This window comes from Crotalus tigris, unplaced genomic scaffold (genome assembly GCF_016545835.1).
Source record: "Crotalus tigris isolate CLP2741 ecotype Arizona unplaced genomic scaffold, ASM1654583v1 scf7180000019856.1557650, whole genome shotgun sequence".
In the NCBI taxonomy this organism is placed as follows: domain Eukaryota; kingdom Metazoa; phylum Chordata; class Lepidosauria; order Squamata; family Viperidae; genus Crotalus; species Crotalus tigris.
This window is the reverse complement of record NW_024097742.1, coordinates 821,678-846,767: the sequence shown is the minus strand read 5'-3', so window position 1 is coordinate 846,767 and position 25,090 is coordinate 821,678. Positions and strand designations below refer to the sequence as shown.

Genomic DNA, 25,090 nt, shown 5'->3' with positions numbered 1-25,090 from the left:
TGCTACTGTATATTTTCTTTTGCTCTGGTGTGGGATTTGTAGTCTGACAGAGAGATCAATAAGATAAATTATAGATATGAAACGCTGAGTTACATAACGGAAAAGAAAATTAAAAGAAAGCAAACTAAAAAGGTTATCCTGAACATATTGTTGAGATTTAATAACAAAGAAAGTAAAGTAGAGCATTTTAACAAGATGGCCGGTTAGCTCAGTTGGTTAGAGCGTGGTGCTAATAACGCCAAGGTCGCGGGTTCGATCCCCGTACGGGCCATCAGCGGGTCTTCACTTTTTCATTGAAATTCCAGTAATAAACTTCAAATGAATGCTTCACCCATGCCAAAGCCACTTGAATGGTATCATAAAATGATGTACGCATAAAGGTATCAGATTTTATTAAAATATAGTTGGGCATACATTTTTAATAATACATCTTTAAGAAAGGACCTGATATACCCCATAGAAGTCTTGTTTTGCTTTCAATTATGTTGATATTCCGTGAGCGGGGGGGGGTGGTGGTGGTGGCGGCTCGCGTTTAACCCTCTACCAGATTTCCTAATAGCTCTCCGTCAAAACGAGGAAATCAAAAGACGTCCGACTTTTAACCCCATGAAGTCCATAGGAACTGAATGGTGTTTATATCTTTAACTGTGCAGACTGGGTGCTGATTTGAGGTTTGGCAAATTCGCAAATTAAGCACCAGTCTTTGAGAAGGCAAGGAAAAGGCAACATTCAGATTCTTCTATCGACTGCTGAACTGAACTCCTTTCGGATCGGGAGACGCCGGACGACGCTTTCGGTTACGAGAGCAGATTTGTCCCCTGGCAGCTCCCACTGCAGCAGCGCTCGACTTCCTTCTCCGCCCCTCTCGTGACGTACCGCAGCGAGCACTCCCCCCCCGCTCCCCCTCTCCCGCAGCACCCGCTGTTCCGGAGTCCTCGATTCCTGAAGCGCGAGATGGGGCCTTCCCCTGCCGCGCTTGCCTCCTAAGATGTCTTCTCCGGGGTTCAGGAGCGACGCTGCTGCTGCGGCTACTGCCGCCTCTGCTGCTGAGGGCCTGGCACCAGGCCTTCCAGGCGAGAGGCTGTTGATGCCGGTCACTGAATTCCGCTGCGGGAAGCCGTATCGGGCGTCCGAGGCAGTGGCTGCAGGTGTCCCGGGAAAGCTACAAGATGAGGGGCTCCCTTCCCCGGTCGGAAAGGCGGCGGAGAGGGCCGAGGATCGCCGTCCCGCCGGGGCTGCCGTATTACCTCAAGGGCAAGGGACCGCTTGCCCCACTTCCCTCTTGCTGGCTCAGAGTTTCAGCTCGGCGGCTTCAGTCTCACCTTCGGGGTCTCAGCTGCCGACGGTCGGCACCCTCCAGAACCCGTCACAGCCGGGGCAGGATGGAGCTCAGGAGGTCGGATCCGAGACAGAGTCTCTTCCTTTGACGGGGACCCTTCTGTTCAAGGTAGAAGCCTGCGATCGAAATCGTAAACGGAGTCTTGTTTACGCGAATTGTGGATTGGCGTGATTTTTATCCCGCGTTCCTGGAGTCCTTCCTGTGCTTGTTTCTTGAACAGGCCTGTTATGTGGGGTCATAAAAAGACACATCTATCTCCCCTCTATTCTGCCCTTATCAGTTTCCACTTGCAACGCTATATCCAGTTCTGGATACCACATTTCAAAAACAATCGGGAACTGGAGTTCAGCGGAGGAGGGTGAGGGGCTGAATACCAAGTCCTTTCAGGAATGAATAAAGGAATTAAGCATGTTAATTTGCAAAAGAAACGACTGAGAAGGGATAACAATGATCAACAGGAACAGGGTAATAATGATCAAATATCTGAAGGGTCTATCACACAGAAGACAGGGGAGGACTTACTAGGTTAAAACTACAAGGGTGTAGGCTCAGGGTAGATATCAGGAAGTTCTTTGTTGAGTTCCCCAACAATGAATGGGCTAACATAAGAAGTTATAAGTTTTCTTTCATGGATGTCTTGAAACAAGCCCTCAGTGGTTATCTGTCAGAGGCGCCCTAATGCAGCATTTCCCATTCTGGACAATTTTGAGATGTGTGGACCAATTCTCAGAATTCTAATCATATTTACTGGGGAATTCAGGGAGTTGAAGTGCACATATTACAATGTTGTCTAAATTTGGAAATTCCGCACTAAATAGGAGCTGGACTAGATGACCCTCTAAGATTCCTTCCAAGTGTATGATTCTGCAGGCTCCTCTTCCTATTTGACATGTTTCATGTACTTTATTACTGAGCACTTGAAACTGAACTTATGAATAGGCTCTAATAGTGTCTAGCTAATTCAGTGTTCTACACTGGAAAGCCCACAGAGATTGAGTTCATTCACTACATTAAGTTACAATTTGGCATATTTGTTCTGGGTTGAATGTGATATGAACAATATGTAAACATAGCTTATTGAGCAAACTATAGTTAAAATTACTTATATCTGAGTGTGAGCTAGTCAATTGCTCTTTTGTTATTGCTCTTCAAAATTTATTACATGTCTCAATTTATAACCATTTATTTAGTGATCATTTGAAGTTACAAAGGCATTGAAAAAGTGACTTGTGACCATTTTCATACAACTGTTGCAGCATCCCCAGAATTACCTAATCACAATTTTGGCACTTGGCAACTGTCATGTATTTATGACAGTTGCATTAGTGATGTGATCACTACTTCCAACTTCTCAGCCAGCATTGAACAAGCAAAATAAATGGAGAAAGCTAGATTTGCTTAACAATCGCATGATTCACTTAATAACTGCAGTGTTTTGCTCAACAACTGTGAGAAAAAGGTTGTAAAATGGGGTAAAGCTCAATTAGTAGCTTGCCTTTGCAACAGAAGTTTTGGGGTCCATTTTGGTCATATGTCGAGGACAGTTGTCTGACAATGAAGATGAAATAATGTATGTTGGGGTGAAGAAAACTTCATTTTAAAAATGATTCATAACGTTTGTATTGTTTTTCATTGGATGTACAGTATCCTCCAAACCATATTAGATGCAAGTGTCACTGATTTCAGTGACTTGCAAGGTGCAGCTTTTCTCTATTTAATTTTATTTATGTCAGCAATTAAAATGTTGGATCTGGCTGTCTTGATCTGAATTCAGAAGCTCAGAAAGGTGGAAAACTACTTGCATGGGAAACCTCCAGGGAATATCAGGGCAATGGAGTACACTGAGAATAAAAAACAGCCATAGAGGAAGGCAGGGCAAACCACTTATATATTGCTGCCACAGATAGTCCTCGCTTAATGACCAGTCTCTTAGCAACCATTTCAAATTACAACAGCTACTGTTTTGAAATTCCAGCGGCTGCACACACAGCCCACAGTCACATGATTTTATTTTGGATGTTTGGGAACCAGCTCACATTTATTTATTTTCATGGCTGTTTGCAGTATCCTGCAGTCATGTGAGCACAATTTTCTACACCTTTTTACTGGTTTCTGGAAACAAACCCTCATTGATAAAAGGGTTCAGTTAACAACTGCTCTGTAGGCTTAACAAATGCAGCATTTACTTAGGAACCATCACGGAAAAAGTTCCTAACATCAGGCACAGTCATGTGGTGTCACTTAATGACCACAGCTTACAACCATAATTCCAGGCTCAATTAGGATCATAAGTTGAGGACTATGTGTACATGGATCTGTTCATGAATTCACCCAATGTTTAATCTGCAGCCTGCATGGGACTTTATTTAAAATGTCATAATTAGCAAGTTGTGATTTGTTTTGTTCCCAAAAAAGTTTCTATGTGTATAGGATCAAAATAAAAGTAATCAATATAATTGTAATTAGAAAATGTTTATGATCAAATCTTATTTACTTGATTGTTAATCTTTCCTCTCTTTTTTATAAAACAGTTGGAAACCAGTCATATCCAAGTAGAGTCTGATCAGATAAAAGAGAAGAAAAGTTTGGAATTATTTTCTGCAAGAGCTGTGTCTAAAAATATAGCTGGGTCTCAAGCAGTTGAGAAGAATTCTAAGCCTTTAGGACTCAGTGCCGTTAATCCTGAGATTTTTCAGATACAATCTTTTCCAAGAACTGGATCTCAACAATTTTTCTTATTTAATTCTTCTAAACCTACAGTTCAACTATTTCTTCCGCCCTCCCTACATCCCCTTGGACAAGTACCAGTAAGTAAAATAATTACACATGGACAGAAATCCATTACAAAAGGTAGGGAAGATTCTTCAAATGTTTCTTTGGTTTCAACTTGTTCAGCAAAAACCCTTGTAAATGAGGGGAAGCAGCCAAAAGAGCAAAAGATTAAAAAATCTTTGAAAGTGGCAACTCGTTCTGGGCGGATTTCTCGCCCTCCAAAATACAAAATTAAGGACTACAAATTTATTAAAACAGAAGACTTGGCTGATTGTCACCCATCTGATTCTGATGACTATTCTGAGCTGAGCTTAGAAGATGATGAATGCAACAAAGTAAAGGAAGTATGTGAATTATTTAACCCCTTAAACTATGACCTGCGACCAAAATTGTTTAAGTGTCAGAACTGTGAAAAATCCTACATAGGAAAAGGTGGATTATCAAGGCACTACAAAATAAATCCAGGCCATAGGCACCAAGAGTCTTCAGAATCTTCTCTTATAAATAGATTTTCTAGAATGACAGAGCTGGAGTGTGCTGAAAAGGCAAATTGTGAAAGCAACCATCAACCTTCTTCATCTTTACCAGTTACTTTACCAGGTGAACAGCAGGTAATACATATTCTTTGTTAAAGAAAATGAGCTCTAATCTGGTGCTATCATTTAAGAGTGATATCGCAGCCATTATTTAAAAAAACCCTGCTAAACCAATTAATAAAAGAAAATAGAAACAAGAGAATTAATAAAACAATATAATTGCAAAATAATCATACAGATAAAAGGGGGAAGAAATCTGGCTAATTATAAATATAACAATTCTAAAAAAAAGACTATTGCAGGATGCCATCTGTGTCAGACTCATGCTGCAGCCCATCTTCAGGGAATTTCTAGCTAGCTCAGAAAACTTGGAAGACAAAACCCCTGGTCCTGGTGGCCGACACAGATTGGATGCTGCAACATTATCCTGGGACACGGTTGTTTTCTTGTAGATGTGTCATTACCTAAACTAGGTAACATCATCAGTGCTAGTGATTTTGTGCTAGTATTGTTATCTAGTTTTGAGTAATGAAATGTCTGCAAGAAAACAACCAAGGTCAGAGAGCACAAGTACCCTTCCTTTGTTGAAATCCTCTTCCTCAGTGTTTTGTTAAAAAGAAAAAAAATGAATATTAACAATCCACTGCTGCAAATCACAAGTAGATTTCTTCTTCCTTCAATGTTGGGCTCCAAAAGCACATATCTTGATATCCAAATTCCAAATACTAAGAATATAACCAAGGAGCACAGGTATATCATGAATATACTTGCTGATTCAGAGTTATATTAACTTGGTATCAATTCAAAGTGTAGAATAGGATAAGTTTAAATCATAATTTAAATTTCCACTTCCTGGATCTCGAACAGAAGACTTAGTGGCTTAAACAAGTATCTTGAGGATCAGCCAGTTAAGGCACCAGGTAAGAAACAAGGAGACTGAGAGTTCTAGTCCAGTTTTAGACATGAAAGTGGGTGGGGTGACTTGGATCTGTCAATCTTTCTCAGCCAAACTCTCTTATAGGGTTGTTGTGTGAAAAATAGGAAGGAGCATTAGTATGTTTCTTCTTTGAGTTATTTATACAAATAATAAAGGTATAAAAAATTTTAAAAAAACACCCAGTGTTACTTATTGTGGTTGTCTGATGGTTTGGTCACTTGCAACTCTTCATGACTTAATGAACATCATTTGCCAGGATTGTTTATCAATAGCTGCTTCTTTGAGTTATATAATCTCTTCTGTGTTGTCATTGATAATATATAGGTAATCCTCAACAATTGGGACTAGCACACCTGAATGAATAAAAATGGATGTCTGCGAACTAAGATGCTAGATGAAATTGTTAAGAATCCCTTTGTCATAATAAAAGAAATAATTAAATATTAGATGAAACAAAATGAAATTTTCATTGGAAGCATTAACCACAAAGCTAAAGTTTAAATGTGCTGAATGCATAATGACTTCTTGGAAAAGTCCCTGAAGTTTGCAAAACCAAAGGCAATTAAACAATCAGAAGACGAAGTAGCTATTCAAGTAGTCCTGGACAGAGTAAAACAATTCACTTAACAATCACAACTGGAAGAGCTCTTCCAGTTGCAGTTGTTAAGTGATTAGGCAGGTCGTTAAGTGGAGTGCCAGGGTGAAGGGTGCTTTCTCTGCCCCCCCCCACCCCCAGATCCACTTAGTCTTGACTTTTTCTGTAATTGCAGATACATCCAACTGATATGAGGCATGGTCTTCCTACCAAGGCCACCTTATGCCATCTTACTAGCAGCCCCCATTCTCCATACCTTTCTAAGCATATCTATATCTTTGTAACTCAGATTTTCTAACTGCAAGCAGCTTGCTTCTCCACTACAAGCAGCTTGCTTTCTAACTTTCTTTCAGAATAGTGCTGTTCGCTAGATTTCTAGCCTGAGAAATGAGATGAAATCCCCTAGTGCCATGATGGAAGAGACCTCAAATCCTTACAACTTACTGGCTTCTCCACTGAATTTCTAGGGAAGCTGTCGGAAAAGATTGCAAAAAGTGATCACATGATTGCGGGCACTTGGCAACTAATCATAAATGTGAGTCAGCTGCCAAGCACAGCAACGCGCAGTGCTGGAGCAAACTTTTATGAAAGCCAGAATTGCTTTACTTTGCTTTACTTTGAAGAGTTGCTAAATAGCTGGTCATAAGTCCAGGACTACCTGTATAACTACTTTGCCTTCTGTTGACTTGTTTAATTGTCTTCAGTTTTGTTAAACAACAGTGACTTTTCTAACAAGTCATTTTGCACCCAGAACATTTAAACTTTAGCTTTGTGGTTAATGCTTCCAATGAAAATTTCATTTTGTTTCATCTAGTACTTAATTATTTCTTTTCTAATGGCTGAAGGGATTCTTGACAATTTCCTCCAGCATCTTAGTTCAAAAATATGCATTTTTGTTCATTCACGCACGCTAATGGTCCAGCTGTCATGTGTTAGCCTTGGAAAAACCATAATCTTGATAATACTTTTGTTGTCTGCGTGCTATTTCTGCACTTTAATATTTTGTCTAGAGCTATTTCATAATCTTTTCACTGTGGCAAATATGTATGTCATCGGCGCGTCACCATCCCTATGAATTGTTGAGGCTAAGAAGAAAAGTCTGTTACAATTTAGCCTCTCAGCCTATTTGTACTGGGTTGGCTTTGCCTATTGACTTTTCTTTTTTCTTTGCTCCCACCATTTATGTCCACATACTGAATCTCAATTTTACAAAGAGCAGGACATCTTGTTTCTTTTTTTTAGTGCTGAGCAGCAGATCAGCAATTGTTTTTTCTTCTTTCACCTTCAAATAGATTCCTTTAGTTTTCCTCACTACCAGGTATTAAATGTTATTATTCATAGTTTGTTTAACATACACAAGGGCCTTAAATTATTCTAATCTAAAGTTAGGAAGCATGAGGAGAAAGGAGTAGTATTTATTCTATGCGGTGTGGCAGGAAGCATTGATGGCTATTGCTTTCATAATCATCTTAAATGTCAAATATAAAATAAAAATCTATAGATTACCACTTCACAATTTGAAAAAGTTTGTAATTTTATTGCTGTCAGCATATTTGCTTTTTACAATACTATATTTCAACATTTTTTATCCATATCATTATTTTTTTGTTGTTTCAAAAAATGCCTTTGCTATCTTTGAAAGGTTTTAACTACCTTTTATATGGTGACAATGCAGATTTGTTACTATAATTTCAGACTGAATGAATATATAAAAGCAAAACATTTTAAACAATTCTAATGAACATTTTTGAAGTCTGATATTTCTGCAGAAGACAGAAAATCTGAAGAACCGTACAGCACCCATTTGGGGCCTGGAAGAAGAAAACGGCAGAGAAGATCTTATCAACCAAAGATGGCTAATAGATCAAGATATTCTACAACATTCAGCAGATCTGGTCAATTATCTTCCAATTCTTTCAATAGTATCTCAGCAGAGAATCTTAATACATTTAAAAGAAAAGCTAAGCTAAAAGAGGTACTGTTCCTATATTATTACTTATTCTTATTTATCTACACTTTATAACTTTTCTAAATAAAATATGTTCTTTAATAGCTGATTCAGCAGTGTCCCAACGAAGAGTTTATGGAGTTGGTGATTCCACGTCTGACAACAGTTGTTACTGTATTTGAATTCCTACTGATGAAGGCAAGTCTTTGAAAGTTGGTATTTTACACAAAACCATATTTTCGAGCAAGTAGAAAGAGTTTGATCTATTGACAGCAAGGCAAGTGTGATTCTACCTAAGACAAAATGAGATTTCCAAGGAAAGATTCAAAGAATCTGCTAAGTAGTATTAGAAAAGTATATATGTATAATCAGCTGAAGCCAGCTCCATTATAACAGAAATGGAAAAGAAATAAAAGATTGTAAATGAAATATGCAATTAATTTTTATTTGTGAGCTTCCTTATATTTTTATGTAGCTTTTATTTTTGATCAGGCAGAGAAAAAATGTCGAACAAAAGCAGTCTTTCCAGATGTTTACCGGGAGTTTGAAGAGCTCCATTCAATGGTAAAGAAAATGAGTCAAGATTATTTTAATAATTCTGAATTAAAGCAACAATTAGAAATAAAAAACCACAAGGTAAGAATAATTTGGATTTTTTCTATTAGCAAAAGTTTTTTCAATCAAATTATGTGTAGATAAAATGGATACTGCACTTCTTTAAAAAAGAAAATGAAAATACTTGCAATGTGGTTTATTGAAATGAATGATAAAAATAAGAGCAATGAGATTGGCAAAGTTGTTTTGATCAAATTACTCTATATATTCATTCTTTCATCTTCACATAAACTCTGCTTGATTAATATTCTGTTTCTATAATGACCCATCAAATGGTTATAAAGAAAATAAGCAGGATATGAATACAATAACTTGTCCCAATGTAATCTCTGCAAATTGATCTGCTTAAATAAAACAAATAGAATGAACACTTATTATTTTGTTTTGCTATGCTGAACTAACCAACAACGTAAGAATAAAAACATAAAAGATCAAGACAACCTCAAAACTTTCTCACATAAACAACACTAAAAATGAAGGTTATTGCTCAAAGGTTTTTCCTTGCCCCTTTTTAGAGGAATTCAAGCATTGACAAACAATACATAGTATATATGTTGGTCAATCAGGTATACATTTCTCCTTCCATTATTATATAATAATTCTTTTAGTCAAACCAAAACACTAATCTTAACCCACAGTTCTTGATATTTTGTTTAATTCTAAAAATTTGGAAATGTAGGAGAAAAGATACATGAATATCACATAAAGCATTCTGGAAGGATTATTTTTGAAATGAGTGAAGCAGGTGTTATGACAAACTTAATTACTCAACTTGGATTGTCGTTTATTAGTAAGATGCTTGATAAGCCCTGAGTAAATCATTGCATTAGATTTTAGAAAAAGTGTGAAGTCTTTAGCATATAACAAACAGAAATGACTGGTTATTTTCTATGGATGACATTTTCAGTGAAGTTTTTCTTTTTCGTGTTTAAAGCTAGCTGAATCACTAGGAATTACAGATAGTTGTCTTGAAGTGCCAAAAATCCAGACAAATTCTTTTCCTGAATGTACTGAATCTACTGATGACCGTATATTGCTCCATATTTCAGGACAGAAATGAGCAGCTGAGGTATAAAATAAACAATTTTTGTTATGTTATCATAAAATTATAAGCATGATGCTTTTATTTTTTTATAAATTTATCTTCTACTAAGTATCAGAAATGAATTGAACATCATTTATTTTTTTGCAAAATTTGAACTTTGCCTATATTAAAAGGGTATATTTTATTACATTGCATTGCTCCTTAATGTTCTCTTAATAATAGAATTAGTATAACAGTGTGTCCTTTGAATGAGCTAGGGTGTGAATAATCACTTGCTTTGGATTACAGTTATTCTGATTCCTGCCATTGACATTTTAGTTGCAGGTAATGGCAACTGTAGTCAACAGTAGGTGTAAGAGCATTATCTACTCCTGTCTGTGTTTTGTTTTGTCTAATGTATTTCAGCTGGAGTAAAAAATATTGAACTTTTGCAAAACACTATAAGTTTTAAAAATTCATTTTTATTCTTATCTGCCAAATGAGATTATGCAATAGTTTTCATCCCTAAATTTTGAGGTTTTTTTGTATTCAAGAGTAAATCAACATTTACTGATATTGAAAATGTGTGTTAATGAGGTTATTTTCCCTCATCTGTATTAACAGAGTTTAAATGAAAAGTTCTCAAAAAAAGACGAGAGAGGAAAACATTTTTGAGAAAATTAATATTGAACATTCAAATTAAGGAAGAATAAAGGAATAAAATCAAGATGAACTTTATAAAATTGTTTTATCTTCATAAAATGAGGTGCAAATAGTTAAAAGGGTAGAAGAATATCATATGGCTACAAGTTAATCTCATTTAGCAACCTTTAACTCTGTGGTTAAACAATTGCTAAGTGAAACTGATTGTGTTTATGGTTTTACTTCAGCTTTTCTTTGCTCTATAGTTCTGCGAAAATCATCAATGCTTACTTTATGAACATTGTAACTGCATATGGTCACTAAATGATAGAAATATTTGATTTGCCTGAAAGCTAGTATAGCTTTTTAATTGGGAGCCTCTCAGAGTTGATTATAAGATGGGCAGCTACATAAATGTTTTAAATTATCAGTTATTTTTTTTAAAATTCATGGTTTATACTGAGTGCTGTTTTGTTACAGATGTTTTTTAAAGTGTAATGTTTACCATGTTTCTTGATAGAGAATGGAACCTTTGCCCAGGGCTTTTACATGGAAGAGGTATCATTAATATTAACAAATAGAGTCAGCTGCAGGCATGGATGGGGCACTAGAAAGTTGCCCATGTGATTTTTTTTCTCCTATATGGAAATACATTATTCCATTCCTTCATTTATTATTTGCCTACCTCTACTTTCTTATTTTACTACCAACCGGAAAATAGTCTGCAGTTGCTTATTCATGCTTTTGAGAATAGATGGGCATTTCCATTCCAAATATTATATGAGAAACCGTTCTTTAAGACCTTTGGCCTCTAGGATAGAATTCAATCAGGCACAGTAGAATATAGATGAAATGAAAATTACAACCCTATGTTTTATGCATGCAAAACACACTTTATATCCTAGCACTATGACAAAGTCAAGTGCAAAAATTCCTGGGAGGCCGTTTGAGGGCAAATTATTTTTAAATAAAATAAACAGATGGAGAGATGCTGGAAATATCTTATGAAGTCTTGTTATATTTGGGCAGACGTTTTCCACTACTATAGCCAACAGCTTTGTACAGCTTTGAGATTAGTTAGTGATTACAATTGCTACTTCATACATTTACCATTTACTTTACACACCTTTTTCATTTTAGCAAATATTCACATTTTTCAATAAAAATACCAAATTTTATGCACAGTGAAAGAAATCTTATCTTGCAGTGTTCTATATTCAAAAAGCTATATAGATTATTCTTTAAAACATATTTAAATTACAATATTTTTGTGTTTTCTTACATTTTAGAAATGTGCAGCAAAGATGTTCTGCAAGAATATGGAAAAAAAGAATATGAATTGCTCCAACCAAGAATTGTAGATGATAAAGCAAATACAGATTTATGCGATCAACACTCTCAAGAAAAATTGAACATTTACAGCCTGTAAATATACCAGGATTAGATTATTTGAGATGCCCAACTGATAATAGTTAACAAGAAGAACAAAGATAAATTCAAGTTGGGACACAGTAAATGAAATGACTTATTATATCTTTTGAAACATCTGAAAAATACAGTCATCATTATTCCTTGGTTTCTTCATGAAAAAACAGTAAAATATATCAAGAACTTAAGAAAAAATGCTTTCTGTAAACAAATTCTGAACTTTCTTAAACTTTAATAGTTTCAACAATATTAAACATCCCAGGAACAGTTCATCAGTTTAGATCTCAGGAAATCGAAAGGACTAGCTTCATCCTTCCTTGAAAATATATGATTAATTAATTTAATAGTGGAAGTATTTTAGTGGAAAAAAACAAGAATATATTAAGTACAACATAATGTTGAAGATTATGGAAACTAGGAACTTTTCTTGTGGGTATATATAGGCTTTGCTTCTTCCTGTTGCTACATGTTATACATCTGTTTGTGAAAGAATTTGCTGCTGCTATGTATATTTCTAAAAATTCTTTGGAAGTTGTAGTACTTCTAACAGTGATACTAAACTTAAGCCTTTATAAAAATATTTTTGAAACAGTTTTGAAAGTCTACCTGAAATGTATATTAAATATGATTTTTTTTTAGTTTCACAAGCTTGTCCATATTTAACATATACCACAAGTTCTAACATATACCACACGTTTAGGTGTTACTTCCCCAGAATGATAATCTTCCTCCCCTTTTGCTAATCTGGTCCTAATAATATTGTCTTCTCTTTAGGTATTCGGGAGCAGGTTGTCTTTTTCTAACTATGATGCCAATATGATAAAACATGCATTGGGATGCTACCATGCAAGCTTTATGCTTTTGTACTTGCATTGCCATATTGCCCACAATTAGAGTTTGCATCATATCACAATGCTCTTTTGTCACTTTGTCCCTGCTTGCACATGCTTTTGTCTACATAAGAGAAGATGTATTGCTTCCTAAGAGTCAATATTCTCATAATGGCTGAATGAGTCAATTGTGCAGGAAAGCTATCAGCACCTAAAATACAATCTTAATGAGGGGCTTAATCAGTGATACTATAGGGAGTTAATAGAAAATGAATTTCTCCTAAGAGATAAATATATTGCACCAATTGCTATGGATATATTAATGCTTGACTACCTAAGGTATCATATAAATTTAAGGACAGCTGCCAGAATTCCTTTAAAAATTAACATTTAAATTCTTGTGTATGCTATCCTGAATAAACTTGAAAAAAAGTGCTTTACACATTGCTGTTTCTATCAGATTTCCAATTCAATTTTACCTTTTTAAAATGTAGAAAAGCTATTTGAGATTTAAAGTGCTACAGATTGTTCTTGATATTGAATCATTTTAATGTTTTAAAACATCACCTATTCTAGGATAATAAACAGATAATCAAGGTTTTCCTACACACACACCCACATCTATAAATGGCTTGTTTAAAAGTAAAAAATCATCTATTTCACATTTTCAGATGTGCCCTATTCTATATACTTGCAATTGTAAAATATATTGTTAATTTTCCCTAATCCAAGTTACACTGAAAATATTTTTAATCCATAATACCTAGGCTCTCAAGTATTTGGAAGTGAAGATTATGACATAAAGCAATATTATTAAAAAATGAAAAGTTTATATCATGCTTTATGGGAGTTTTAAAGCCTAAATTAAATTACGTTTGGTGAAGTTTGTGAGGCATATCCACTGATAGACTACATTTGCACTTAATAACACATGTTTTCATGTCCATATCTACTCTTCCTAGAAAAGGAAAAATATGGGGAGCTTCTGGAAGTGTTTTTTAAAAAAATATATTGGTTAAACTAGGGACTTAGCTTGTTTCTGGAACAAGTCAGGACTCCTTAATTGCACTGAATATTAAACTAGCTATGAGGATGATGTCTGCAGTTTGTTAGCATACCTGATTGAAGAAGAGCCAGTTTATTATGCATCTTGATAAGCCTTAACTGAGTTTAGTATGTTATGTACATGATCTTTTATATCCCAGGCAAAAACCTAAGCAACAGCCCCTTAAAAAAAATAACATGGAATAATCCACACAAAGGTGATTTGGAAATGACTAAGTGTGCTATAATGCAGGGCTTTTCAACCAGTGGTACGGGTACCACCTGTGGTACATTGGCACCTGGCAGGTGGTACGCAACCATCCTAGAAAAGTGGTAGCCGGGGAAGGGAATGAGCTGAACCGGTGGCAGCACCGCAGAAGCCTGAGTGAGAGATGGCTGGAGCTGCAGGGCTCAGCAGAAGTGCCAGGATCAGTGCTGCTTTCCAGCTGATAGGCGCTTCTTCAGGGCTGTCAGGGCTCAGTGGAAGCACCAGGATCAGTGCTGAGCTCCAGCTGGAGCTCAGCGCTGATCCTGGTGCTTCTGTTGAGCCCTGAAGAAGCACCAATCAGCTGGAATATTGCAGCATCTCCAGGGTCTTGTGATTTACATTCAGATGCTTGGCAACTGATTCATATTTATGATGGTCAGTGTCTCAGGGTCATGTGAAGTGACCAAAACCTGATGCAACCACTCAGCAGATGGAGGGAATAAAAACCAAATACCCCCCCTCCCCACCCCTGCTGCCAATCCTCAACAGAAATGCTCACAACAATGAAAACCTCGGACAGGAGGAAGAGCGCTGCCAGGTGGGCAGGCAGGTGTCTTGCTCGGCTGTGGCTTGGGGAGCACTTTTTCAGTGCCATTGTAACTTTGAACAGTCACTAAGCAAACTGTTGTAAGTCGAGGACTACCTGTACTTTATCACTTTTTTCCCTTTTTTGGGGGGGGGTCATCAAGTTTTTGACACCTTGCTAGGTGACTGGTGGTACTTGGATATTGCCATATCCTAAAAGGGGTACAATGGGGGAAAAGGTTGAAAAGCCCTGCTATAATTCATCATATCACATAATAGCAACTCCAAACAAGTTAGGGAAAGTATATACAGCATAGTTCTTGAATTCTTTCCAAGTACTATAGCAGTGACTATAAGAAGTATCTGTTTATTTTTTTTATGTAACATTAGTAATTCATAGTATCAGTACCTGGGGTATAGGGTGAAAGGATTAGATGCACCATTCCCTCTCCCTTTTCCCATAAGGAAGCATTGGGGATTTTTTGCTAGAATTATTTTCTTTGTAAATTCCATGCCAGATTTGGCCCATTTTTGGACATCATCTTTATTTGGCTGGAATTTCTTATTATGGCAAATTTGTCCCCATTCTCTTCAGTTGTTTGAGAGTCATCCTGCTGACAAAGTTCTGATTTCCTTAACGTAATCTTTCCAACATTTTGTTGGGATGGAAGAAGTCAAAACAGAGAATATAAATACAATATGAACAGATACTGAACAGTTACATACTAGGATACTATTATAAGAGAGTTTCATCTGGTAACTATGTTGCCGAAAATGGAAGGGAACTGTGCTGATCTTGCTAGGTTTTTGTAATTTTTTTTATGATGACTTGAACACTCACATGTTAAATAACTACCCTATTCAGGAATTGTTCTGTTTTGGCATATTTGTAAATCTGATGTGCACAATCTGAAGTTTTTACTCTATTGCTTGTTTTCTTGTATTAATCACAAAGCGTCATAAGTTATATGCCAGTAGTAATGTTTAATCAAGGTATGAGTCTGAAAGTAGAGAAACTATATCTTCTGCACATTGTGTATATTTATGTACAATATATATAATTATGCAGGTTTATTTTCATATAAGTGGAGAAGTGTACAAGATTGTAGATTTTCCTTGATACCTTTTATCCAGTTTGAGGAGATCGAGGAAACTACTCCCACATATTGATATGTTATAAATATTAGGGAAGATTAAATTACTTAGATATCACTAATTTTCTGACAGCTCAGTTACATACCCAGATAAACTATACATTATTCTGAAAATAACCATGTTGCTCATAATATATTTCAAAATAGAATGAAACTGTGCTTTGTGATATATGGAACAAAAAGCAGCTTTATAAATCATAAAAATGCAAGAATTTTATTACAAATAAGCTGCAAATAAAAGTGTAATAAAATATAAATCCATAACAATATTAGCACTATATCTCTTGCTACTTAAAGGTTTAAGGTGATATATGAAATAAATAGGTAAAGTTATAACTGCCTGTGCCCTGTTTCTAACAACATACTTTCTAATAAAACAATGTTGCTGTTGTCAATGTAGGGCTGATATAACCATGATGATAAATAGACCATCAGTAGATCTTGGTCAGCAGTATGAGCAATTTCTTCCACAATAGTGTGCTTGAGTTTTAGTTCCTGCGAATACATATCTAAGAGCTTGAGGGAGATATCATCTGAAAAAGAAATCAAAAGAAATGGTCCTGTATTGTCTTTCATATCCTATTTTTGTGACACATTTCTCAGCATCCTGCAACACAGTACTTGCATAAAATTTGGCTGATCTTGGAATCTAAAGTAGATCAGACATGATTAGCACTTGAATCTTATTACTGCCAAGAAAACAGTATGCCTATGAATTTACTAGACATTCACCTCAATACATAACAATTTAGTTTTAAACCTTACAATATTAATTATTGAATAGAAAAACTGTAAATTCTGAATTTTTTTGCAAGGTTTTATACAACTGATAATTTTGGTTTAAACTGTAGGATACATCTATTTCAATTTACAAGATAGAATCTTGAAAATGGCAGTTATTAGATGAAATATTCTCCCGACATAACTAAAGTTCAACCAATCTGAATACATTTAATTACTCATCAGAGATCAGCAAGGCATTTAACCTTGTCCCAGTGACTAGGTTAACTGGACTATTAGATAATTAAGAAGGGGAAGCCCAAGAAGAAGGTAAGAGTGCAAAGGAGATGAATAAAGTTGGTATGTCCAACAAAGCATAATTAAAGGAACTGGATTTATTCTCTTTGGTGCCTGAAGTAAGACAAGAACAAACAGGTGGAACCTTAACAGAGAGAGAGAAATGATGAATTTCCTGATTGTGAGAGCTTTAGAACTGGAATAGTTTGTTTTGTAAAGCTCTGTGTGCTCCATCACTGGAGGCTTTCAAGAAAAGACTGAACTGCCATTTATCTGGAATGGTGTAAGAATTCCTGCATGGGGTAATAGGCTGGACTAGATCAGGAGTCCCCAATCTGTGGGCCGCAGCACACTACCGGTTCATGGCCTATTTGTAACCAGGCCGTGTGAATGGCTGGCTAGTGTGTGGGCGCAGCCTTACTCAGGCAAGCTTGCGAGCGCTCGTGGCCCCACTCATGTGAGGGTTGCAGGTGCTCGGGATCTCGTGCAAGTGTTGCAGGTGCTCACGGCCCCACTCAAATGAACACTTGGGACCTCACTTACATGAACGCTCAGGGCCTCACTTGTGCGAGTGTCACAAGCACTGGGACCTCATGCTGAAAAAAGTGAAGACAGCAAAATGAATAAAGTATAGAACATTTTCCCTAATGAAAGGATTAGAATGTCTTTAGCTTGCAATAAGGCAACTGAGAGGGAAAAGAGGGATATAAAACTGCAAATGTAGACAAGTTGATAAGGAAATGCAACCAAAAATCATCCAATGAAGCTAACCAGGAAGAGATTTGGACATTTGTTTTTTACATGTGACTAAAAAGATCTGATAAATTTATGAAGGACATGTTTCAAGGGCTACTGACTCATTGTTATCATTTTCAAATAAACTGTCCTCAACAAAAAGACAGATTTACTTACAGAAATAGAAAACAGGCCATGTGTGAAATAATGGTGCCTTGGGTTCTCCTGCATGATGGTATGTTTCTAGATCACAGACCCCTTTAGTTGTTGAACACAATTTTTCCATTTTCTCATGTATTTTAGCCTAGCAAAATTGAGAACAAGACTCAACATTTTAGAAGCTAAAGTTCAGTAAACATTTTTTTAATAAATTTTATTAAATAACAAAAAAAGAAAAAGTTGAAAAACATTGAACATGGTAAATCAGACTTGACCAACATCTCAGTTCATTCCTATTCATAATTAATTAAACTCTATACAATAACATCACTCTAAACTCAATCTTAACTTATCTCATCACAGTGACCTCCAAATTTTTCCCCCACCATTTATAAAATAAGTTCAGTAAACATTTTGAGCCAAATTGCTTGAACACTAATTTTAGCAGTTAAGAAATTTTGAAAAGAGGGTCACAGACAAGGTAAGCAATAGTGATAAAGCATATTTGGCACCCCTGAGTTAATATGCATAGTACAGATTCATTTAAAATCTGGCTTATATGCTTTACATCTTTATGTTTTCATGTTAAAGGTTGCTATCTTGATTAGGCTTGATATAATAATTAAAAGATAATATGACAATTTGCTGCAGATATGCTTCTGTTGACTAGTCAATAGAGAAATGCTTCTCAGCAGATTTTTGTAAGAAGTACCAAATTTTTAAAAGTCCCAAGTAGTTCCGTACAGCACTGCTCCAGTTCCATGTTATAATTAAGTGACAGTCTTTCATGGTCAGAGGGATCCTCATGTTCTATCTCCAATTTGCTGTCTTTAAACCTAATAAATAATTTAAAAAATCATTTAGTATTTAAGAAAAAATGCTTTTACTATCTCTCATCTTACTGTCTAATTCTAACAGAGAATCATCTTTGTTTAACATAATCTCTTTAAACCTCTGAATGCATCACATGACCATTTTTTTAAAAAAAATCCAGTTTAAATGAAATAAAAATGAGTTTTGCACAAAGAATATTGATAAATTAGTTCAATGTACTTACTGTGTAGCATTTTTGATGTTCACAATCTTGGTAGCAATAGAAAATCCATTATCATTCAAGGTTTCCCATTTCATCATTAGGTTGTGCCAATCTGCTGCATTATCTTTAATTTTTCTTGCACTTATGGGCAATACAGGTGTCCTAGGAGTAGTGCTACTAGCTTATCAAAAGACAAAATTAAAATAATTTAAATCATAATAACTCACTCAGTTGACTTTATTACTATTATTTCTATTTTTAAAAGATCTACTTCTAAGATCTTTTAAAGATCTTGAATTGTTTAAATTTTAAAAAACTAATCTTTCCTGTCATATATGGACCACACTATCTGAAGTATATGTCAATAGAAAACAGGTTTAAATGTTGTCTGGACAAAATAAATATGCAAAACCTGGAAGAAGCAGATAACATTTTCCACATTAGGCATGCTTTCTGTCACATCCTGGTCTTTTCCTTGTGCCCAGATGTAGACCATAAATCTGGTTTACAAAAGCACAATTGGTCCATTTACATAAGCAAACAACTCATACAACAATTTAATGTGGTAACTGGTTCCCACAATTTAATACAAAAGGGTGGCTCCTACTACTGGTTGAGCTACAAACTAAAACTATTTTTAAAAATCTCATTAGTTCTGTTCTTGGGGATTGAAGGAGATATCCACTAAGATTTCTCAGCAACGATATGGTATTTCTGGTAGTTTTCTAACCAAATTTCTATTCCCGGTCTTGCTTTGGGTTTTCAGTTACCACATTAAATTGTTGTATGAATTGTTTGCTTGTGTAAACTGACCAATTGTGCTTTTGTAAACCAGATTTATAGTCTACATCTGGGCACAAGGAAAAGACCAGGATGTGACAGGATGTGCCGCCTACCTAGACAACCACAACCCACTCCACCGTATTTAAGTTTTGCCTCGCTCGCTGTTAAGAACCTATCCTAAGAATCTCCAACGCTGGATCTTTCCCGCGCGTTCAGTCAATTGACCTCGTACCACAAAGTCAGACCGAAAGGGTCGCCTGACTAGATTTTCTTTCTTTTCAGTGGGTTTCAATCCGCGTCAACAGAGGCGCGCAGAAACATTGCCACCCGGCCTCTAGTTACTCCATTCACCCGCCCCCATTAAACAGAAAGCCCTCCCCGCTCAAAAACATGACGTTCTTAGCCGCGGTCCAGCGAAGAAGTGAGAAACCCTCCCCGCCACCACCTGCCTCACTCAGAAAACTCACCAGCCATCTCCCTCCTCGCCCAGCGACCCTCTTCCTAAATCCCACCTCTCGGAAGTGCGCTCACGTCCGGCCCCGCCTGGCTAAGATGCTCCTCGTCGGCTGTGATCGCTGGCGCTGGGTTTGTTTTCCCAGCGTAGCCAGGCCTGGGAGGGAGCGACTACCGCTTCCCTGTTGATCATGAGGGGCTCCGGGTCCTACTGAGGTAGGGAGTTTGCGGCCTAGTCAGGCGAGGCGGGCGGGGAGCGCTGGGTTTCCAAGGGCCATGTTGCTAAGATCTGGGGGCTAATGTCTCGAAAGAATTGCTGCCTGGCTGTGCTCTGCTCTCTGCTCTCGTTAGTGGAGGAGAGGGGGGCGAGTTGCCAGTCTTCTTCCCTCTCCCTTAACTTCTGAAGAAAAAGATGCTGAGGCGGAACTAGCTGGTGCAAATCTGGTTCCCCTTTAAATGGCTTGTATGCTTGCTGTGGTCGCTGACAGTCATCTGCACTTGCTCAAAAGAATGAAATTGGGTTAGCTCTCTGTTAGAGACTTGACATTAAAAACGCGTGGAAGCGGATTCTGCCAGCTGTAACTAAAACTAAACTATGTTTTGCTGCCCTATTCTGGAAATGCCTCTCAAAAGCACCCGTCAGGTGCTGATGAAAATTGGGGGTTCAACACTTTTTGGTTTCAGAAAAGTGTCCATTGAATTGATGGATTTCCCCTCCATTTTAGCTCCTGCCTTTCAAAACCATCTGTTTCAAAACCATCTGCCTTTCAAAATCATCTGTTTACTATGTTTACTAATATATTATTGTCTCCTTGTAGACCATTTCCCACTGACCTAAAGTTCTGGAAGGATATATAGCTCACTGCCCCACTAAGATCTTGCATTCCACATTTTGTGAAAAATCTGTACAACCAAAATACTGAAGTGAATGGAGTTAAAAGTGAATGGAGAGGAGCTAAATTATTGAAAAGTTTGTTGACAATGGTTCCTTTTTTATATAAGTTGTGGTCCTACATTTTTAATAAAATTGCATTCTTAAGTATAAAAAAACTTCAATATATGAAAATTAAAACTCTTGTTTTGCACACAATTTGTGTATTTCTTTAGAGCTGTCCTATTTCCTTGTGAATAGGTATTGAAATTTCATCAGTTATTAAAGTTTTCAGGGAAAATTACAGTTGCGGGACTTCTTGCTGCTGAGCACTCTGGCAAATTATTAAGGAGAGGTACACATAAATATTTTAGATCCATTGAATAAACTATCTACTTTGGAGGAAGTTGAAAGGAAAATCTGCTGAAGCGAAATATTGTACTTTAGAGGAACTGGACTTAGAAGATCAGCCCTTTCTCTCAGCCCTAGGAAGGAGGCAATGGCAAGCTAGTTTTGAAAAAAAAACTTTGTCAGGAAAACTGCAGGAACTTTAGCAGGCAGTCTCTGAATTGGACAAAATTTAACGGAAGAAAAAATAAGTTACCTTACTTGAAACTATATAAAGTAGTTCTGTTAATTACTGTATATCCTTTTAAATTCATCTGTTTTCCTAATGATAAGAAATCCTGAAATACATTTAATTCCTAAACCAGAAGAGGAATAAACTGTTTATTAAATCTTATAATCCATATTGCATGAGGTGACTGTCAAATGAAAATGCATTATATTAGCGTGCAAATATGTACAGTGAGATATGTTGCCTTTTCACTTTCATATTTTTATAATGGATATTCAAAATATACACATACATACATACATGTATGTATGTATAAAATGAGGTTCATCAATGTTCTGGAGTTCTCCAAAAAGTTTCATTTCCAATACTGATAGTTTTGCACATCTCTAGAATTCTATTATATGGATTCTACAAATGGGTATCTTTTTCTATTACCTCTCACTGCAAGCCAACAACAATGAAATATTTTAACTAAACATTCACATTGTTCTTTGGGGGGTAGAATTGATAACTCTGGTAATTTCTTAAATAAACAGAATGGCTCATTTGGTGCACAACATTAAATGTTCCATCTTTGTAATGGGGCAACAGTTTGGACAATTCTGCACAAATATGTGCAGTTTTGTGCAGAAGAAATATGTTTAAATATATGTAAATAAGTTTACCTCATCTCATACTTTTCTTTCATTGTGCTTCTGAGGTGAAATTCAGAAAACTTCTGCTTCTGTTTTCAATTATTTTCAGTTTGGCATTACATTTGAATTCTAAACTGTGAAGGAATCCACTATCATAATAGTTATAACTAATCCAACGTGCCTGACATAATAATTAAATGTGAAAGATTCTTTTCTTCTCCCTAGGATTGTGCCAGAGGAGACGAAAAGACTGATCAGCTTAAGGTTCATTCACATAATGCTGAACAATATTTAAGTTGAACAACTTTATATAACCCAGATTATATAGTTAATAAGGTTAATATTATATCCAAAAGCCAAAATTTAAAACCATAATGGATGGTTTAATATATTTTACTCAGCAATAGTATGGTATGTCTGATGTATGAATAAAGAAACAAAGACAAATTAAACAATTATAACTTTGAATCATCTCAGGCATCAATTATCTTAGATTAAAAATAAACAAGGTAGATACCTTAGTACTGTATATACCTATACTACATAAAGAAAATTTTTGGAATTAGATCTAAAACATTTATGTGATGACTTAAAAATCTACATTTTAATTGGAAGGAGTATTCTATTTGTTATTTGTTGTGACTGAATTTTAGAGACCTTTGCTCTTTAAAAAATGCTTTTTCATGGGCTATAAGAGTATATGAAATATATCTTTTCTAATCTATAGGTAGTGCACTGTGTTTACTATGGCATCAGTGATCCCATCATTTATCTTCAAGGAGTTTTGCCCCTTGTACTACCTTCTCAATGCCATTCCTACAAAAATCCAAAAAGGATTTCGTTCCATTGTGGTTTACTTGACTACACTTGACACTAATGAGGACTATATAGCTGTTGGCAGCAGTATTGGCATGCTGTATTTGTACTGCAGGCATTTGAATCGGATGAAAAAATACAATTTTGAGGTAAGACCATATTTTAATATTTTTTTTATTGAAAATTTTTAAAAGTTTTTACAAATAAGGAGAAAAAAACAACAACAACCCTACCCAACCACCCCAACCCTCTCAGTCCATCCCCCCCACCTTCCCAGAGCTGAATATAGGCTTGATTAAAATTTCTAAAAATCTTAAAAAAAATTAAAAAAATATAAACCATTAATATATCTAAATACATTACCTAAGCTTATAAGATAATTAACAATAATATATATGTAAAAACAAAACAAAACATAGATATTAAAAAAAAGAGAAAAAAAATTACTTAAAAAGAAAGAATAAAAGAAAAGAAAGAAGAAAAGATATATATATATATAAAAAAGAAGTAAAATAAGATGAGATAAAAATAAAAAATATAAGGAAAGAGAAGAAAAAAAATACAATCTATAACCATATTTTAATATTGTCATAGCTCTGTCTTTTAGGATATTTGGTTAAGTTAGCATTTCAAAAATACAGTAGCTAAACACATAAGGTTCAAAATTCTTTTAACTAATTTTAACAAGATTAAAAATATTTATTTTGTAGTTATTGTACTCATTCTCTTTTTAGGAACTTGTATTTGATTTACATCCTAAAAAATACTTAAGGCAAAGATATTTTTTACTGTATAAATTTATGTTTTCATTCATAAGCTATACTGTTCATCACTATCACTTCATTTATATACCATTTTTCTTATAAACAATTGTTTCCAAAGTAAATGACAGAAATGGAATATATGCTGTACAAGTAGTCCTCAACTTACAACAGTTTGTTTAGTGACTGTTCAAAGTTACAACAGCACTGAAAAATGAGAGTTATGACCGTTTTTCACAGTTATGATCTTTGCAGCATCCCCATGATAATGTGATCAAAATTCAGATACTTGGTAACTGGTTCATATTTATGACGGTTGCATGTCTGGTGGTCACATGATCCCCTTTTGCGACCTTCCAACATGCAAAGTCAGTGGGAAAGCCAGATTCACTTAACTACTATGTTGCTTGTTAAATGCAGTGATTTACTTAACAACTATGGCAAGAAAAGTCATAAAATGGGATAAAACTCACTTAACAACAGAAATTGTGGGCTCCACAATTGTGACTACCTATATTTGGCTCAGCCAAGGAGGTTGATTTGGGGATAGGTGAATTTTATTTGTCCTCTTGTCGTGAATACGTGATATAGTGAGGGCTGGGAATGTTAAAATGATTCTTTAGTACATCAAGATTAATACATGTTCTGTGATTCTTTAAAACTCTGTAGCATTTGCTGCCTGGAAAACTAATGCTCCCAGAAAATAGTACTCGCTCTTTAAGTGGAAAACTAATTCAGATGGTTTTCATGATTGCTTTATTGTTATGCTGAGTATCTATAGCTATTTGCTACATAGCTGAGGACAGTGAAGTACATTGAAAACAGCTGGGAGAGTGCTGTGTTCATATACAAGTTGAAAACAATCTCTGCCCCCAATGAAGAAGCATTTTTTCTTCTAGTGCATCATACCTTTGTACTGTTGTCCCCAATTTGGGTCTGCGCCTGGTACCAAAACCGCTGAAGAACACCAGACATGAGGTGCAGGTTTTGTTTCCTTTTATTGAAGCGCTTCAGCAAGAGTGGTCCCAGCCAGTAAAATGTCAGAACCCAGAACAAAGGATTAAGAGAGCTTTATACAATTTCACTAAGCAGAAGGTGGAACAAGGCGGAATATATAAGAAATGTCATCTAATAAACATTTTAGTAATGAGCTAACAAATCATTCTTTTGGTCTCTAATCATCCTTATTCCTTAGTCTTGTCTAATGAATGCTCCAGGAGTTACCTAATACACATTCTGTTTGATCCAGGCCATCCCTATTTCTAACTTCTAACTGAGGTATGCAGGATATCTAACTCTTTGGTACTGTTTATCAGTTCTCTAACTACTGAGAATGGATACAAGTGTTATACGTGCATATTCTCTGTGAATAAATACTGTTTGTTCTTGCTCCACAAATATAGGCTTCCCGGTTTGTGTATGCCATAGCCTTGCTTTGTTTTAGCAGACAGCCCATCAGTAGAGTACAGGACTTCTCCTAATGGGAGAATAAAATCTTCAGTAGCATTAATACATTTTTAGGATACATTTTTTTAAAACCACCCAACTTTTCAGTGACAGGGCAATAGATATAGATATATAGAGTCTGTG

General features: G+C 35.8%; 3 protein-coding genes and 1 non-coding gene across 11 annotated transcripts in view; 3 read left to right on the top strand and 1 right to left on the bottom strand.

The window, feature by feature from the left end:
* The first annotated feature begins 197 nt into the window (after nucleotides 1-197).
* Nucleotides 198-271, top strand: TRNAI-AAU. Its single transcript has one exon. It is a non-coding gene; the product is annotated as a tRNA-Ile (tRNA).
* A 628-nt stretch (nucleotides 272-899) lies between these two features.
* Nucleotides 900-13,108, top strand: ZNF839 (zinc finger protein 839). 5 transcript variants are annotated; one of them, XM_039364822.1, is made up of 7 exons: nucleotides 900-1,447; nucleotides 3,871-4,722; nucleotides 7,933-8,154; nucleotides 8,233-8,325; nucleotides 8,620-8,763; nucleotides 9,677-9,811; nucleotides 11,698-13,108. In XM_039364822.1, exons 1-6 carry the CDS (start codon nucleotides 989-991, stop codon nucleotides 9,800-9,802), a joined length of 1,896 nt encoding a protein of 631 aa, XP_039220756.1. In that variant the 5' UTR covers nucleotides 900-988; the 3' UTR covers nucleotides 9,803-9,811; nucleotides 11,698-13,108. The 5 variants fall into 5 exon arrangements, 3 of the variants coding, with proteins under 3 accessions (XP_039220756.1, XP_039220757.1, XP_039220759.1); XR_005559326.1 differs by lacking the exon at nucleotides 9,677-9,811 and having other exon boundaries at nucleotides 8,603-8,763; XR_005559325.1 differs by lacking the exon at nucleotides 11,698-13,108 and having other exon boundaries at nucleotides 8,603-8,763.
* Nucleotides 13,109-15,467: 2,359 nt separating this feature from the next.
* On the bottom strand, nucleotides 15,468-19,983 carry LOC120317858 (cyclin dependent kinase 2 interacting protein). The gene is made up of 5 exons (XM_039364795.1): nucleotides 19,855-19,983; nucleotides 18,626-18,785; nucleotides 18,281-18,404; nucleotides 17,587-17,713; nucleotides 15,468-16,190 (listed from the first exon to the last, which is right to left on the bottom strand). The coding sequence occupies exons 1-5, from the start codon at nucleotides 19,859-19,861 to the stop codon at nucleotides 15,988-15,990; spliced, it is 621 nt and encodes a 206-aa protein (XP_039220729.1). The 5' UTR covers nucleotides 19,862-19,983; the 3' UTR covers nucleotides 15,468-15,987.
* TECPR2 (tectonin beta-propeller repeat containing 2) overlaps nucleotides 19,923-25,090 on the top strand; it is a 44,140-nt gene continuing 38,972 nt past the window's right edge. For all 4 annotated transcript variants that reach the window (XR_005559322.1, XM_039364794.1, XM_039364793.1 and 1 more), the window contains exons 1-2: nucleotides 19,923-20,056; nucleotides 22,651-22,888. Coding sequence is in view for 3 of the 4 variants with exons in the window: in XM_039364794.1 (XP_039220728.1) it covers nucleotides 22,670-22,888 (219 nt within the window). In the remaining variant the exon portion in view is untranslated. The remainder of the gene's footprint in view (nucleotides 20,057-22,650; nucleotides 22,889-25,090) is intronic.